This window comes from Halyomorpha halys, unplaced genomic scaffold (assembly GCF_000696795.3).
Source record: "Halyomorpha halys isolate HHAL.00 unplaced genomic scaffold, Hhal_1.1 Scaffold193.1, whole genome shotgun sequence".
NCBI lineage: Eukaryota > Metazoa > Arthropoda > Insecta > Hemiptera > Pentatomidae > Halyomorpha > Halyomorpha halys.
The window spans coordinates 511,832-528,349 of record NW_027111132.1 but is presented as its reverse complement, the minus strand read 5'-3'; the positions used below and the strand labels follow the sequence as shown (position 1 = coordinate 528,349).

The 16,518-nt window shown below is 31.1% G+C and overlaps 1 protein-coding gene across 1 annotated transcript in view; it reads right to left on the bottom strand.

Annotated features, from left to right (window-relative positions):
• The window catches only part of LOC106679295 (luciferin sulfotransferase), an 82,589-nt gene that overhangs the window by 33,503 nt on the left and 32,568 nt on the right, over positions 1–16,518 (bottom strand). The window contains exon 2 of the mRNA XM_014418368.2: positions 8,411–8,613. Coding sequence (XP_014273854.1) covers positions 8,411–8,612 — 202 coding nt within the window. The 5' untranslated portion in view covers position 8,613. The remainder of the gene's footprint in view (positions 1–8,410; positions 8,614–16,518) is intronic.

Genomic DNA, 16,518 nt, shown 5'->3' with positions numbered 1-16,518 from the left:
ACTTCTTCACGGCGTCTACTTCGGGTTGATGTAATCCAGGACTTCACATCTTTCTTTGTAGGTTTCAACTTACTGGGTGGACTTTCATCCCACATTGCCTGCCATCTTTTATTAATAGATTCCTTTAAAGGGCGAGCAAGTTCCTTTGCAGTTAAGATTGCTGCAGGTCTACCTGGGAGGACTAGCGCTTCTCTAGCAGCTTTGTCGGCCATCTCATTTCCCGTAATACCAACTTAATAATGAATACTTAATAACGCTAAACCAAATAGATAAATCAGTCTACTTCATCTGGGCTCCCGGGCATGTTGAAAGGAATATTTATCATAGCCTTGTAAAAATATATAGAATTAAACTGCTTTAATTACAAACTTAAAAATTTGTCAACATTTGAAAAACAAATGTTTTTATTTCCTTTTACGGGGGAGTGGTGTAGCTCATTGGCAAGGCACTCTGCTGCTAACTCCAAGGACCTTCATTCAGATAGTTATCTATTCCGTTAATGTAGCCGTGAGCCAAACCTGTTGGCTCAAGATCCCTAAGGGCCACCCAGCCTTATAAACTAACCACTCTTAATTGGGAAAAGTCTGGTGGTTGGGTGTGATTTTAACTATATCACCTCCTTGCACAAATCTTAAAATATTGAATTCTCCATAAAATATGCAATTCAAACATTGGATTTTACATTTCCGAATTCCAGAATTGTATCTTATTACTATAATACTATTATATTAAACATAAATTTGATTTTCTGAATGTTATCTATCAATAAAGTTCAGCTTGTGATCCTGAGACTGGAGTCCGTATATTTTTTTAAATTTATATAATGTAAATCAAATATATCAACAAAACCAAAATTAAAAATAATATTACTTAAAAAAAAATTAATTAAACCACTATTTCTGAAAAAATACAAACAAGTATAGATGATGTCACATCAGAGCCCAAAAGGGGAAAAAAGGCAGTTTTTGATTACTTTAATGAAAACTGTATATAATTACTAGTCTAAACTGATGAGTCTGCCAAGTATAGGTAGAGGGAATAAAAAATGGCGGCTGTATCATAACCTTAAAAAAACACTAATTTTTCATTCGGAGCACTATATCTTAAAAACTACCAACAACAATAGAAAACATAAGAGAACGTCATTTAAAGAATAGTAAATTTGCTAAAATATGAGCCCTAATACAGTTACTTATATAAAATAGTCCTCGAGATATAGCTTTTTAAAAAGCAACATTTCATAAAAATGTTGTACAGAATGTATTGAAATATCAGTAGTTAAGGTACAGATATGAAATAAAATAAATTGATTTATAGTTGTTCAGACAAATTATCATGTGCTAAATTTATCTTTATGTATAATTTATCTTAAAAACTACTACCCCTACAAAAAATAAGTCTTAAACTACTTTATAGTAAGTTAAATATCCTTTATTTTGAGTGCTGGCAGACATATTTATGTCTTATGATTCTAGACATATATTTTTTTCAAAAATCAAATATTTTATCCGAACAACTTGATATTAACGTTTTGTGAATTTTATGTGTCAAATATTATAAAAACTACTACTCATACGAAGATAAACGTTATATACTATTTTATAGTAAATTTAACTTGCTTTAATTTGAGTGCTGACAGACATCTGTACGTTTTATGTTTTTTGAAATAAAGTTTTTCAAAACACAATCTTATTGTCCGAAGAACTATAAATCAATTTATTTTAGCCAATATCAAGAAAATTACTATTCCTACAAAGAAAAAGGTTTTAAACTACTTTATAATACGTTGAACTTGCTTTGAGTGCTAATAGATATTTGTACGTCGAATGGTTACTGAGATATAAATTTCTCAAAATAAATTAACTAACTACTGATATTTCAGTACATTTTTATGAAATGTCGCTTATTAAAAAGCTATATCTCGAGAACATTAGAATATGAATAGCTCAATTAGAGCTAATATTTCAGCAAATTTACTCTTCTTTAAATTATGTCTTCTTAGGTTTCTAGTATTGTTTGTAATTTTGAAGATATAGAGCTCCGAATGAAATTTTTTTTTTTTTTATCGTTCTGGAACAGGCGTCATTTTTTATTCCCCCTTCCTATACTTGGCAGTCTCAGTTTTGAATAGTAATTACACATACTTTTTAATTAAAATAATAAAAAATTAGGGTGAAATAACTGTTTTTTTTATATATTGGATATATAAAAATTCTCTGAATTAATAAACGGAAATAAATGTATTTTAAACTTTTGTTCTAATTATCGACCCTGCCATCCTGTGAGACATTTTATTTGATTTTTTTTTGTCTGTATAATTATTTAAGTTCTTTTTGGAAAAAATATTAATTTTTGATACTCATATATTAGTTTCCTCATTAATGCATTGATAATGATGTATCTAATTAGATATTGTTTTATAATTAAAAAAAAAAAATAGAAACATCCGGAATGTAAAGTAATTCACTAAAAGAAACTCGCTAATCTTTCTCTGTCACTTTTTGTTCTGTATAATTTATTCGATGCTATTGTATGTTTCCGTGTTATATATGCATAATATGTTCGTCGGTAACGAACAAACAGTCTTTGCCATTATGGTCATATTCATTATTATAAATACAAAAACGGTACGCTTCAAAGAGCTAATGATATAAAATTTCATTGTCATTACAATTGAAATTTGATTGTGTAATTACAATTTAATTTAAACTCCACCCTTCTTCATCGGGTGGAAACAATCTGCTCGTTCCAGCTTGTTTAAACAGCATTAATTGTGTTTACATATAGTTAAAGCTTAAAATATGTTTGTTTTAATGATGGTATCTTTATCACTCGTCAAAATCAGATAAATTAAAATATCTTGATTTATTATTAATTTATTTGATTAGTAAAATATATTATGTATTCACACATTTGACTTTGATCGGTCATTTGCGTAGGTAGTCATTAACGAAAGTACCAAATCATATTAAGAAATAACACGGCTTTGAATTGGACATTCAAGATTGTCAATGATCACTTGATTCGATAGTTACATCAAGGTCTCTAACAATGTTATTTATTTATTGACATTTACAACTGTATAAAAAATACAACAAGCAAATGTGAAGTAAGATCATAATGATATACAGCATATAGAGAAACTATCCAGTAGTAGAACTCTAAAAACATTTTACAATATAAGGTCACGAGGCCATCTTCTTTTCAGACACCTCGGAGGATTGCCAGGAATGGAAGAGGAAGCAAGGTTAGAAACTAGCGGGTTTGGGTGGTTAGGGAGTTTATTATGGAAGGAACGGTATCTGGTTCGGACTTGATGGGTTAGATATGGAAAATTAAGGTCTTTATAATGTAAGGAGCATTGAGGATTTTACGAAGTATTTTGGATTGTAAGGATTAAATATGAGAGGAATTCGAAAGTTTAGTGGAGCCTCAAAGCTCAACTCCGTATGTCCAGATTATTGTCATGTATATCATTCTTTTGTAATGAGTTGGAAGTTTAGACCGTTTGTCTAGTAAGTTTCCTGCCTTTTCAGTCATGTGTGAGGATTCCAGGTTAGTCGTTTGTCAAGGTGTTGTCCAAGATAACTAATCTGTTCTACAGGGGTAAGAGCCACATTATTAAAGTATACTGTAGGGCAGTCGGAAGGTTTACGACGAAGAGTAAAGGTGATTTAATGGGATTTGTTGGGATTTATTATTATAATGTGTGTTCACAGATAATAAACCTCCCTTTTCACAAACCTCGAAGAATGGTACTGAAATAGAAGGATAAAAAAACCAACAAATCTCATCAAATCATCTTAACTCTTACTTTTAAACCTGCCGACTGCCCTACAGTTTCATTTAATAGTGTGGCTCTTAACCCTGTAGAACAGATTCGCTATCTTGGACTACACCTTGACAAACGACTAACATGGAATCCTCACACAAGACTGAAAAGACAAGAAACTTACTAGAAAAACGGTCTAAACTTCCAACTCATTACAAAAGACTGATCTACATGACAATAATAAGGCCCATCTGGACATACGGAGTTGAGCTTTGGGGCTCCACTTGCTCTTACCACTGTACCGCTACCTCGGACTACATCTGGACAAACGACTAACCTGGTATCCTCACACAAGACAGGAAAGACAGGAGACTGTACGTCGATTCCTATTGCATCACTCACTAGACAAACGATCTTAACTTCCAATCCATTACAAAAGACTCATCTTCATGACAGGTCTATCTGGGCCTTGTTTCATAATAAAGTACAAACTAATACTATTAGTCTTGTAGATTTATCTTAATTCAATTACACTTACTTGTACAGTAGTAACTTGTACTTTAGTATTTTTTAATTCCTGTAATATCACTAATAGTCATCCCTATCATGAAAAAATGAGTATTAGTATTATTAACACACTAAGTTCTACACTTGTACTATGAACAAATACTTATACCTTGCATTATGAAGCAGGGCTCTGGACATAGGGACTTGATTTATGGAGCTTCACTAATATTTCGAATTCCTCTCGTATCCAGTTCTTACAATCCAAAATCTTTCGTAAAATCATCAATTCTCCTTACATTATGAAGACCTATATTTTCCATATGTAATCCATCTAGCCCGAACCAGACATTACTTCTTCCATTATTAACTTCCTATATACCCAGTAATGTCTAACCTTACTTCCTCTTCTATTCCTGATCCTACGAGGCACCAGAAAAGAGGATGGCCACGAGACCTTGTTATGTAAAAACTTTTATAGTGCTACCAATGGGTAGTTTCTCCACATGCCTCATGTATCATACCATTATGATCTTATATCAAGTTTAATGGATGTATTAAGTAAAATTGTAAATATCAATAAAGATGTAAAAAAAAAAAAAAAAATGGTTTGTAATAATTTTTAAGAGGAAAGTCAGTGAAAGGGGACCGTTTCAATAAATTTCGGTTCGTTAGTTGTTTTTTTTTTTCAATTTCTTTCATCGAATGTGATGTTTGTTTAAGGTCAGTTATGTCAATAGAAAAGTTTTCCCTTTTATTTGTTAACTGAGGTCAACGCCAGTACTTCATCCCACTTTGATATTTATTTTTACTATTTGTCGCCTGTCATCCTAACAGCAATTTTGTTTTCCTAAAGGATCAGTTTATTTTCCACTTCTATGACTTATGTACTGTATCAATTTGATACTACCACAGTGCTATTAATTTATCATTGTATTAATCCGTACAATGTCAGTTATTATATCTTCATATATTATATATATATATGTTTTATATTTCATCTGTTCATTTCCCATATCTATGATAGTTTTTCTTGGTGTTTAACTTCAAATTATTTACTATCCTTGATTAATTTTTCATTATTTCTGTTTATCCTTTTACATTAGCTTCATCTATTCTGTGTATTTTTGTTGCAGCCATGATGAAAACCAAAACACTGACTGAAGCGTTGCCTGTTAATAAATTATTAATTAATTCAAAGAGATAATACGGGCTTCTTCAGAGAAGTAATAAATAAATATTTTCCAACTGTTTATTGATTGCCGACGTTTTGACCCGAAATGCAAGTCTTCATCAAAGCTGTTGTGATTGGTGGAAATGAACAGGGCCCTGCTAGTACAAGTAATAAAAGGCGGGAACATGTGACAGTTGGCTGAGGGCTCCACGTTCAGATATTTCATTAAGACTCATTATTAATTAGGTCTCTCGGTGGTTCAGGTTCGAGTCTGGCCCATTGAACCGTGTCTATTAGTGTCTGGTATTTAGTCTGGGATTTACGCAACAGTTACGAAAAAATAACTTTCTAATTGACCACAAGCTATGAAAGTTATTTATAATATCGTGACTAAAATAAGTTACAGTCTTGCACAGGTCTATTGCATTATTATCAGAAATATTTACCGAAACAGGTGATGATAATTTTAGATACGTCTATGTTTAAATTCAGGTTTTGATATTCCTAGAAGAATAAGTTAATTTTTTTTAAAATTATTTATTTAATGTAATTTACAACTGTACAAAATAAAACAATAGGTAAATATGTAGTATGTTTCATATACACTTAAAAATCTTGGGTGGTACTTCAAACATTAATTTAAATTAGAAGGTGCCTTGGCCATCTTTTTTTCAGACGCCTCGGAGGATTATCAGGGATTGTTAAGGATGAAAGATTGAGAATTAATGGGTTAGGATGGTTAAGGAATTTGGAATGAAAAGACGCATATCTGTTTTGGGTCAAATCTGCAACGAATGGGAGGTTAAGGTCTTTGTGAATGAGTTTATTTGTGACGTAATAAGGAACATCAAGGATTTTACGTAAGATTTTGGATTGTAACGATTGGATGCGGGAAGAATTTGATGGTTTGGTGGAGCCCCAGAGCTCAATTCCATATGTCCAAATTGATCTGATTATTGTAGTGTATACTAATTTTTAGTAGTGAATGGGAAGTTTAGAGCGTTTGCCAAGTGAGTGTTGTAGCAATCGGAATCTACGAGCAGTTTCTTGTCGTTTCAGTCTTGTGTGTGGATTCCAAGTGTCTCTTGTCAAGATGGAGTCCTAAGTATCGAATCTATTCAACAGGCATTAGAAGTTAATTTTAGTCTTAAATAATTCATTTTATTTCATCTTATATTCTTTTTTATATTAAAATTTGTATTTAATAAATACCTAGAATAAATGCTCCATCGCTCCGGACTTCATCCTTATAAAATTCATTTCTATGCTACTTATTGCATATTAAATATGTTTTATATTGTATAAAAATAAACTGAAAGAAAAAACACCCAGTATTTTGGTTTGTAACGGGTTTAAAGAGTTACGGAGAGATTGGAATATGTTATGAGTAAATTTGCAAATGTATTCATATACGGTGCCTACATTTTGTTTATAATTTGTCTTGCGTTTTCAAATTTTAAATTAATATAACGATTAAAAAATACTTGAACTGTCCGTTGCTGAGGGAGTTACGTTGCCCAATTACTTTAATGAAAACTATGTATAAGTACTCGTCAAAACTAATGAGTCTGCCAAGTATAAGTAGAGGAAATAAAAAATGGCGGCTTTTTAAAAATGTTAAAAATAATTAATTTTTCATTCGGAGCTCTATATCTTAAAAACTACCACAAACAACAGAAAATCTAAGAAAACATCACTTAAAGTAGAGTAAAGTTTCTAAAATGTAAGCCCTAATAGAGCTATTTATGTTCAATAGTTCTCGAGATATAGCTTTTTAAAAAGCAATAATTTTATAAAAATTGTGTACAGAACGTACAGAAAGATCAGTAGTTAGTGAATTTTTAAAAAAAAATCTATATCTCAAAAACCATTTGACGTACAGATGTCTATTAGCACTCAAATTAAAGCTAGTTTAATGGGCTATGAAGTAGTTTAATATATTTATCTTCCTAGGAGTATTAGTTTTCATGATATTTGCTAAAATGAATTTATTTATAGTTGTTCGGACAAATTTGCCAAATTTATATTCATATGTGAATATCGCTAACACACCTACCCCTTTGGAGATAAGCGTCATAAACTACTTCATAGCAAGTTAAATTTCTCTTATTTTGAGTGTTGGCAAACATATGTGCATCTTATGGATCTAGAGATATATATATATTTTTTTAAACAAACATTTTATACAAACAACTAGAAATTAACAGTTTATAAATTTATTTTGACAAATATCATAAAAACTACTCCTACAAAGATAAACGTTATAAAAAAATTTCTGAAATATTGTTTTTCATAAATTGAACTTATTTTCCGAACAACAATAAATCAAGATATTTTAGGAAATATCATGAAAACTACTATTCCTACGAAGGTAAAGGTCATAAACTACTTTATAGTACGTTAAACTAGCTTTAATTTGATTGCTAATAGAGACCTATACATCACATAGTTCCGGAGATAAAGATTACTCAATATAAATTAACTAACTACTAATCTTTTAATAGATTTTCAAAAAATGTTGCTTTTTAAAAAGCTATATCTCGAGAACTATTGGACGTGAATAGCTCTATTAGGGCTAATATTTCAGAAAAAATACTCTTCTTTGAATAATGCCCTTTTAGATTTTCTAGTGTTGTTGGTAGTTTTTAAGATATAGAGCTCCGAATGAAACATCCTCACAATCCTCCGAGGCGCCTGAAAAGATAATGGCCACGAGACCAGCTCATGTAAAATGTCAGTAGAGTGCTACCAGTGGGTAGTTGCTTTACACGCCTGTAACATTCCATTTTAACTAAGACCATAATTCACTAAATGTATTATGTAATATACAGTTGTAAATTTCAATTAAGTTTTAAAAAAAAAATAATGAATAAGTTTTGGTTGACTGTGTCGAATGCTTTTACAATGTCATAATATCACTGTAAAGTGACGTTATAGATAATACTCAAATTTTTACTCACCACATTTGGGATAGGAGATGACCCAGACGTCATCTGGCCTCACTTCGAAGTTTCTGATCCTCTCCATATACTTGATGAACTCTTTGGGCATGATCAGTCCAGAAGGTTTCACCCGGACCTCCGCCATCGGCATCAGTCCTGTGATCTTGTGGTCCCTGATGTACTCGGAGACGGGGTCATTCAGATCCTCGTAGGACATCATTCTGCAAAGGAAAATGTCCAAACTATTAGAGTTGTATTAATTAATAATGAAAATAATTCTTAACCAAATTTTTTTGAACTCATTAAATTTAGTACTTTTGTTCATAATGTGAGACTTTAGTGTTCCTTCATCTCAAAATAATTATTCTTCAATTAAAGAAATTAAATGAAAGGATACGCAGTTAATTTTGAAACTTTTTTTTATTGATTATATCTTTTTAAATACAAAATAAGACCCACTGGGCCAATCTTGTGTTAACAAAATAAATAAAAAGTTTGTTTTATATCATTTTTCAGGTTGACATTTTAAACAGATAGTGTCAAAAAATACCTTTCATGAATAGTGGTGGAAAAAGTGTGAATTGTGAATAGAATGTATAAGCTCTATTTAAGATCAAGAAGCTGGAAAATTCACACTTTTAGAGAGCTATACATAACAGCGAAAAATAAAGCTGTATGCCAAAGTTAATCGAAAAAAAACCACCTTTTTAATTCGTTTCGCTCGACCAAGTAAAGTTGATAATCAATCACGTAAAGTTCATTAAAATACTAGTTCCCCGTTGCAGCCATGCACTGGAGTTACCTTGACATACGGACTACGAGAGCTGCCGAGGCCGCCTAGAGAAAGTCCCGCACCCTAAGGTCGCCAGTAGGAAGTAGTCGTTGTCCTTTCTATCTTCCAGTATATTCCCTATAATTATCCTCCAGGAATCCAGGCTCGCCCAGATTTATAATTTCTCAGCAAAGTTTTTATCATCGGATTTTTGTACACTGAAAAACCCAAAACGTACAAAATCTTATAGTAAAAACCCGAATCCTACAATACACAACGTCATATAGTACAAGAGTCCCAGAGGAGAAAAATGGTAGTTATTTCATCCCAATGTTTTGGCAAGATTACTTTAATGAAAACTATGTATAATTACTAACCCAAATTGATGAGTCTGCCGAGTATTAATTTTTTCATTTGGAGCTATATATCTTTAAAACTACCAATAACTATAGAAATTCTAAGAGAACATCATTTTAAATAGAGTAAATTTGCTAAACTGTTAGCCATAATAGAGCTATTTATGTTCAACAGTTCTTGACATATTGGTTTTTAAAAAGCAACATTTGATAAAAATGTTGTATGGAACGTACTGAAAGTAGTTATTGAATTAATTTTGAGAAATCTTTATCACAAAAACCATTTTACGTCCAGAACAACTATAAATCAATTTATTTTAACAAATACCATGAAAACTGCTACTTCTACAAAGATAAACAACATAAACTACTTTATAGTACAATAATCATCAATTTGACTGCTAATAGACATCTAGTACGTCACATAGTTCCTGAGATATAGATTTCTCAAAATAAATTAAGTAACTACTTATATTTTAGAAACATAAACCGTACAAATGTTTGTCAGCACTCAAATTAAACGAAGTTAAATTTACTATAAAATAGTATATAACGTTTATCTTTGTATGAGTAGTAGTTTTTATGATATTTGACAAATAAAATTCACAAAACGTTAATATCAAGTTGTTCGGATAAAATATTTGATTTTTGAAAAAAATATACATCTAGAGCCATAAGACAATATGTATGGTCTGCCAGCACTCAAAATAAAGGAAATATAACTTACTATAAAGTAGTTTAAGACATATTTTTAGTAGAGGTAGTAGTTTTTAAGATATTTGCATATAAAGATAAATTTGGCACATGAAAATTTGTCTGAACAACTATAAATCAATTTATTTTATTACATATATGTACCTTAACTACTGATCTTTCAATACATTCTGTACAACATTTTTATGAAATGTTGCTTTTTAAAAAGAACTGTTGGACGTAAATAGCTCTATTGGGGCTAATATTTCAGCAAATTTACTCTTCTTTAAATAATGTTTTCTTAGATTTTCTTGTGTTGTTGGTAGTTTTTAAGATGTAAAGCTTTACAAGATTTTGAAACAGCCGCCATTTTTATTCCTTCTACCTATACTTGGCAGACTCATCAATTGTGACTATTAATTATATATAGTTTTCATTAAAGTAATCAAAAATATATAATAATAGACATCTGTACATCAAATGGTTTTTGAGATATAGATTTTTCATAGTAAATTCACTAATGTTGCTTTTTAAAAAGCCATATCTCGAGAACTATTGAACGTAAATAGCTCTTTTAGGGCTCATATTTCAGAAAATTTACTCTTCTTTAAATAATGTTATCTTAGATTTTCTAGTGTTGTTCCTACTTTTTAAGATATAGAGCACCGAATGAAAAATTAATGTTTTTTTTTAAGTTTTTGAAACAGCCGCCATTTTTTATTCCCCCTACCTATACTAGGCAGAATCATCAATTTTGACTATTAATTATACATAGTTTTCATTAAAGTAATCAAAAATTGGGGTGAGATAATTACCCTTTTTCTACTCTTGGGCTCTTGTACTGGCTAACGATGATTGGCTAAAGCAGCGTTATATTTCTTCAGTACTTATAATTTTTTTTTTGTTGATAATTATCTATAATTTTCCTTTTTTGTTCACCTTTATTTAATTCTTATTTCACCTCTTTTCCGCCTTTTAATATGTATTGTATAATTTTCTGGCACTTTTTGTAATTCTTTTATTATTAAATATTTAAAATCTGTACTGCAAAAACCTGCGGAGGGTGAGGGGTTCAGTACTTTGTAAGGAAGTTAATAGACCAACGGTTTGTATAAGGAGGTGATTTGGTCAGAATCACCCTCGAACGCCAGATTTTTACTCAATTAAGGAGGCTGGATGAACCCCAGGAGGATTCCCGGAACTCCACAGGAGTTGACTCACGGCTACTGTGTAACAGAAAAATAATTTTCTGACAAGCCAGATTCGAACTCGGGCCTTAGGAGTTAGTAGCCACGCGCCTTACCCCATGGCAACAACATCGCTCCCTTGTTTATTTATAATTTTCACTTTAAACCTTATTTTAATTTTGTGTAATTTTCTTTGCTCAATATAAATTTTCACATATTTGAAATATTTTTCAGTCGTAACTTAGACTATTTCTTTTCATGTTATATTCTCTTATTTTGTAACAATATTTTAGTTGTTTGTATCTTTTTTAGCCCTGATGACCCTCTGGAACGTGGGACGAAACGTTAGCTCACAGTAATTATACAAATAATATGTTTCCACAATTCGCTGCAGAGCGACTTACAGTTTATGCTCCGACAGTTAGCAGAAAGGATTCACAATGTGACCCTAATATAGAGATCCTACATTGTCTAGGGCATTGTCTATTGACGCCTTTGAGACGAACGCTCGTTCCTGAAAGCGCCCATTAAATGGCAACCATTTAACCATTCGTGGTAATGACAACCATTCCGCCTGCATTGTCAGCCTCTTATAAATGACGGGACGATGAGCTGGCCAAAAGGGAATTTCGATTAAGATGGATACGAGAGCGTGTGAGTTTACTAGATGCAGGATGAAGGATGTTGATCTTAAAATTGTATTTTTTTTTTCAAATGAGTTTTTTAAAGAAAAACAAATATCGATTAAAAAATTATTGAACCTTTGTATAGATTGTATATATTTCATTTATTTAGCAATATTGAATTACCAACAGAAAAAAAATTATAATTATAAGAACTGAAGAAATATAACACTGCTTTAGCCAATCATCGTTAGCCAGTACAAGAGGCCAAGAGGAGAAAAAAGGCAGTTATCTCACCCCAATTTTTTATTACTTTAATGAAAACTAGGTATAATTAATAGTCAAAACTGATGAGTCTGCCAAGTATAAGTAGGGGGAATAAAAACTGGTGGCTATATTCAATACGTTAAAAATAATTAATTTTGTATTCGAAGTTCTATATCTTTACAACTATCAACAATAATAGAAAATACAAGAGAACATCATTTAAAATAGAGTAAATTTGCTAAAATGTAAGCTCTTACAGAGCTATTCACGTTCAATAGTTCTGGAGATATGACTTTTTAAAAAGCAACATTAGTGAATTTACTATGAATAATATGTAAAACCTATATCTCAAAAACCATTTGATGTACAAATGTCTAATAGTATATATTTTTGATTACTTTAATGAAAACTATGTATAATTAATAGTCACAATTGATAAGTCTGCCAAGTATAGGTAGAGGGAATAAAAAATGGCGGCTGTTTCAAAACCTTAACAAAACATTAATTTTTCATTCGGAGCTCTATATCTTAAAAACTACCAACAACACAAGAAAATCTAACAAAACATCAATTAAAGAAGAGTAAATTTGCTGAAATATTAGCCCTAATAGAGATATTTACGCCAATAGTTCTCGAGATATAGCTTTTTAAAAAGCAAAATATCTTAAAAATCTACGGAAAGATTAATAGTTAGTTAATTTATTTCGAAAAATCTTTATCTCAGGAACTATGAGACGTATAGATCTCTATTAGCAATCAAATTAAAGCCAGATTAATGGTATTAATGGTCTATAAAGAAGTTTATTACCTTTGCCTTCGTAGGATTAGTAGTTTTCATGATATTTACTAAAATAAATTGATTTATAGTTCTTCAGACAATAAGTTTAATTTATGAAAAACTTTATTTCAGAAACCATTGGACTTACGGGCGTCTGTCATCGCTCAAATTAAAGCTAGTTAAATTTACTATAAAATAGTTAATTATGTTTTTCTTCGTAGGAGTATTATTTTTTATGATATTTGACAAAATAAACTTACAAAATGTCAATTTCTAGTTGTTCGTATGAAATGTTGGATTTTTGAAAAAAATATATCTCTAGATCCATAAGACGCTCATATGTTAGGAAACACTGAAAATAAAGGAAATTTAACTTACTATAAAGTAGTTTATGACACTTATCTTCGTAGGGGTAGTAGTGTTAGTGATATTCTCATATGAATATAAATTTGGCAAATGAAAATTTGTCCGAACAACTATAAATCAATTGATTTTAGCAAATTTTATTTAAAATATCACTCCTACGAAAATAAACATTATAAACTACTTTATAGCTAATTAAACTAGCTTTAATTTGAGTGGTAATAGACATCTGTACGTCAAATGGTTTGTGAGATATAAATTTTCAAAATAAATTCACTAACTACTGATCTTTCAGTACGTCCAATACAACATTTTTATGCAATGTTGCTTTTTAAAAAGCTATATCTCGAAAACTATTTAACGTAATTAACTCTATTAGGGCTCATATTTTTGGAAATTTACTATTCATTAAATGACGTTCTCTTAGGTTTTCTTGTGCTGTTTACTTTTTATGATATAGAGCTCCAAATGAAAATAGATTTTTTTTATCGCTTTGAAACAACCGCCATTTTTTATTCCCCCTACCTATACTTGGCAGACTCATCAATTTTGGCTAGAAATTGGGATGAGATAACTGCCATTTTTCTCCTCTTGGCTCTTGTACTTTTAGAAGATATGCACTATTTACTGCAGTATTTCCGATGGCCATGTTTCTCCATAGTTCAGAGCTACCTATAATCTTCTCCAGCATTTCGCCTGTTCTACTCCACTCATTGGCCCAAGAATTCTTTATTTTTCCCTAACGTACTTACGCCAGTCCAATAATAAAGTCTAATTGAAGTGTATCACTTCGGTAATAGCATTCGTTCCTAGCGGCTTGATCTGCATTATCTATTTTCCGATGAATTAATGAGAAATATAATTTAATATCATGACTGAGGTGAATATGAAAATGGCTAATAGAATAGACTATTATAAAGGTGTGGTATATACACATACATATACTCTATAAATACACTGAACTGAGATTTAAGATTATTTTACTTTGTTTTTCTAATTGATATTTATTATAGTAATAAAAATGGATTATTTAAAAATAATTATTTCGTCTAAAAGAGGACAAAAGAAACCAAGTGAAAATTTTTATTCGAAAACATTTTTTTCAGGAATTTAAAGCCAGAAGAGAGAGAGTTGGACCATTTAACAATGCTCTCTGTTTCATAATATTTATTTAGTAACATGATTGATGAATGATGACTGACTGACTAAAATTTATAAAGGAGAAAGCGTTGTATCTTGGTTTGTTTATTTACATAACTTTAATGACATAAGATAAATTAACATACTTAGTTGCACTGCAATACTATCCCTTTGTGCAAAATCTTTAGGATATTTTAATAAAGAAAAATCACATGTAGATTTCCTATCATGAAAACCTCGTATGACAAACAATCAAGTATATTGTATATTATATATTGGAAGAATAAGTTCGTATATTACAAAACTTGAGTGTTGAAAAAAAATATTATACTTGGACTGCGCTCTATCAACGAAGAATCAAACCTTGTATATTTCTTAGTAGCCATATTATTCATCTAATAGAGAGAAAATTTTTTTATTAAAAATGCTGCCCAACTGTATTGGATTGCCTCATAAACAGCATACTTAACATTAGTAAAGAACAATTTGTTTTAAAATCTATTAATACAAATATTCAGAGCATATATGTTATATCAAAATACAAGTAGTCACATCATATAAATTTTTTAATTATATGCTAAAATTATACATTTTTTTTTTATTATTTTTTCCCTTACATATTTCCATTATTTTTTCTAGCTCTTTATCTTACTTTATATATGTGTATTATGTCAATTTTAAAATTTTCTCTCCTAACTGAACATAACTTTTTTTTTTCATCAAACATAAAACATAATTATAGTCAAAAGAATAAAACATATATAAACAATTTAAATATGACCATAGCCATTTTACCGCTTGCGTAGTGTGGAGTTACAATTTGAGTCTGGACCAGATATCTCGCTCTTGGACCATCTCCCTTCTCCTATTTCAGTCCATATCCCGCCTTCTGAACACCTCCTTAAAACTCTCCTCCCGGGAAATGCGTGGTCTTCCTCTTTGCCTTCTTTCCTCCACGCGAGTCTCATATGTCTTTCTGGCAGTTCTTTCCTGGTCCGAACGATTTTAGCTTATGCCCCCTCTAGGATGCTCTCAGCCGGTTTGACTCCGAGGTTAGTCCGAACGGTACTGTTCCGTACTATATCTTGTCGTATCCTTCCTTCCACCTTACGAAGGTGCCGCATGTCCATGGATTGGATCCAGCTCTTGTGTTTCGAGGTAAGGGTCAACGATTCCGAAGAGTAGGAAAGAATAGAGAGGAACTTCGATTGTTCGATGATTGTAGATCATTATTTTAGTTTTTCTCGTCACCTGCCTTTTTCCCAAGAAACCCCTTCGAAGTAAACTAAGTATTCTTCCAGCTGCATTGATTCTTTGAGAAACTTCCCCATCAATTTAGCCTCTTTCGTTGAGATGAGCACCTAGATATTACAAATTCTGGATCTGCTCTAGTCTTTCTTCGCTCGCTCTGATCACCCTCATTATTCTCCGGGTTATATTTCCTATCCTCATACATTTGGTCTTTTCCGGATTAATTTTTATGTTTATCGAGGCCATCTCCTCTTGCAGAATACTTATGTTGTATTGGAGGTCTCGGTCGTTGGAAGCCTGCAAAACCAGGTCATCCGCAAAAGCCAACACTGAATATTTTATGGGTTTAGTTCCTGTTCCCTAATTGAAACTGTCTCATTCTATCTTTTGCTTCCTTTAAATATAGTAAAAAAATATATGAATGGAATATGGTCAAAGTAATTGTTTGTATTAAGTAGTTGTAGTACTATTACACTTTTCATTTACTATTTACAACCTTTAATTTTTCTTATTATATCTTACTTTTGTACATTTTATACCCCTGTTATTTTACACTTATGTTTTTTCTTTTTCCTTTTTGTAACTACAGTGTTTGTATCTTTTTTAGCCCTGACGAAGCCCTGCAACGTGGGGCGAAACGTTGGCTCAATAAAATAGTATAATTATCTACTATTTGAGTTTTTTTGACCGCACCCG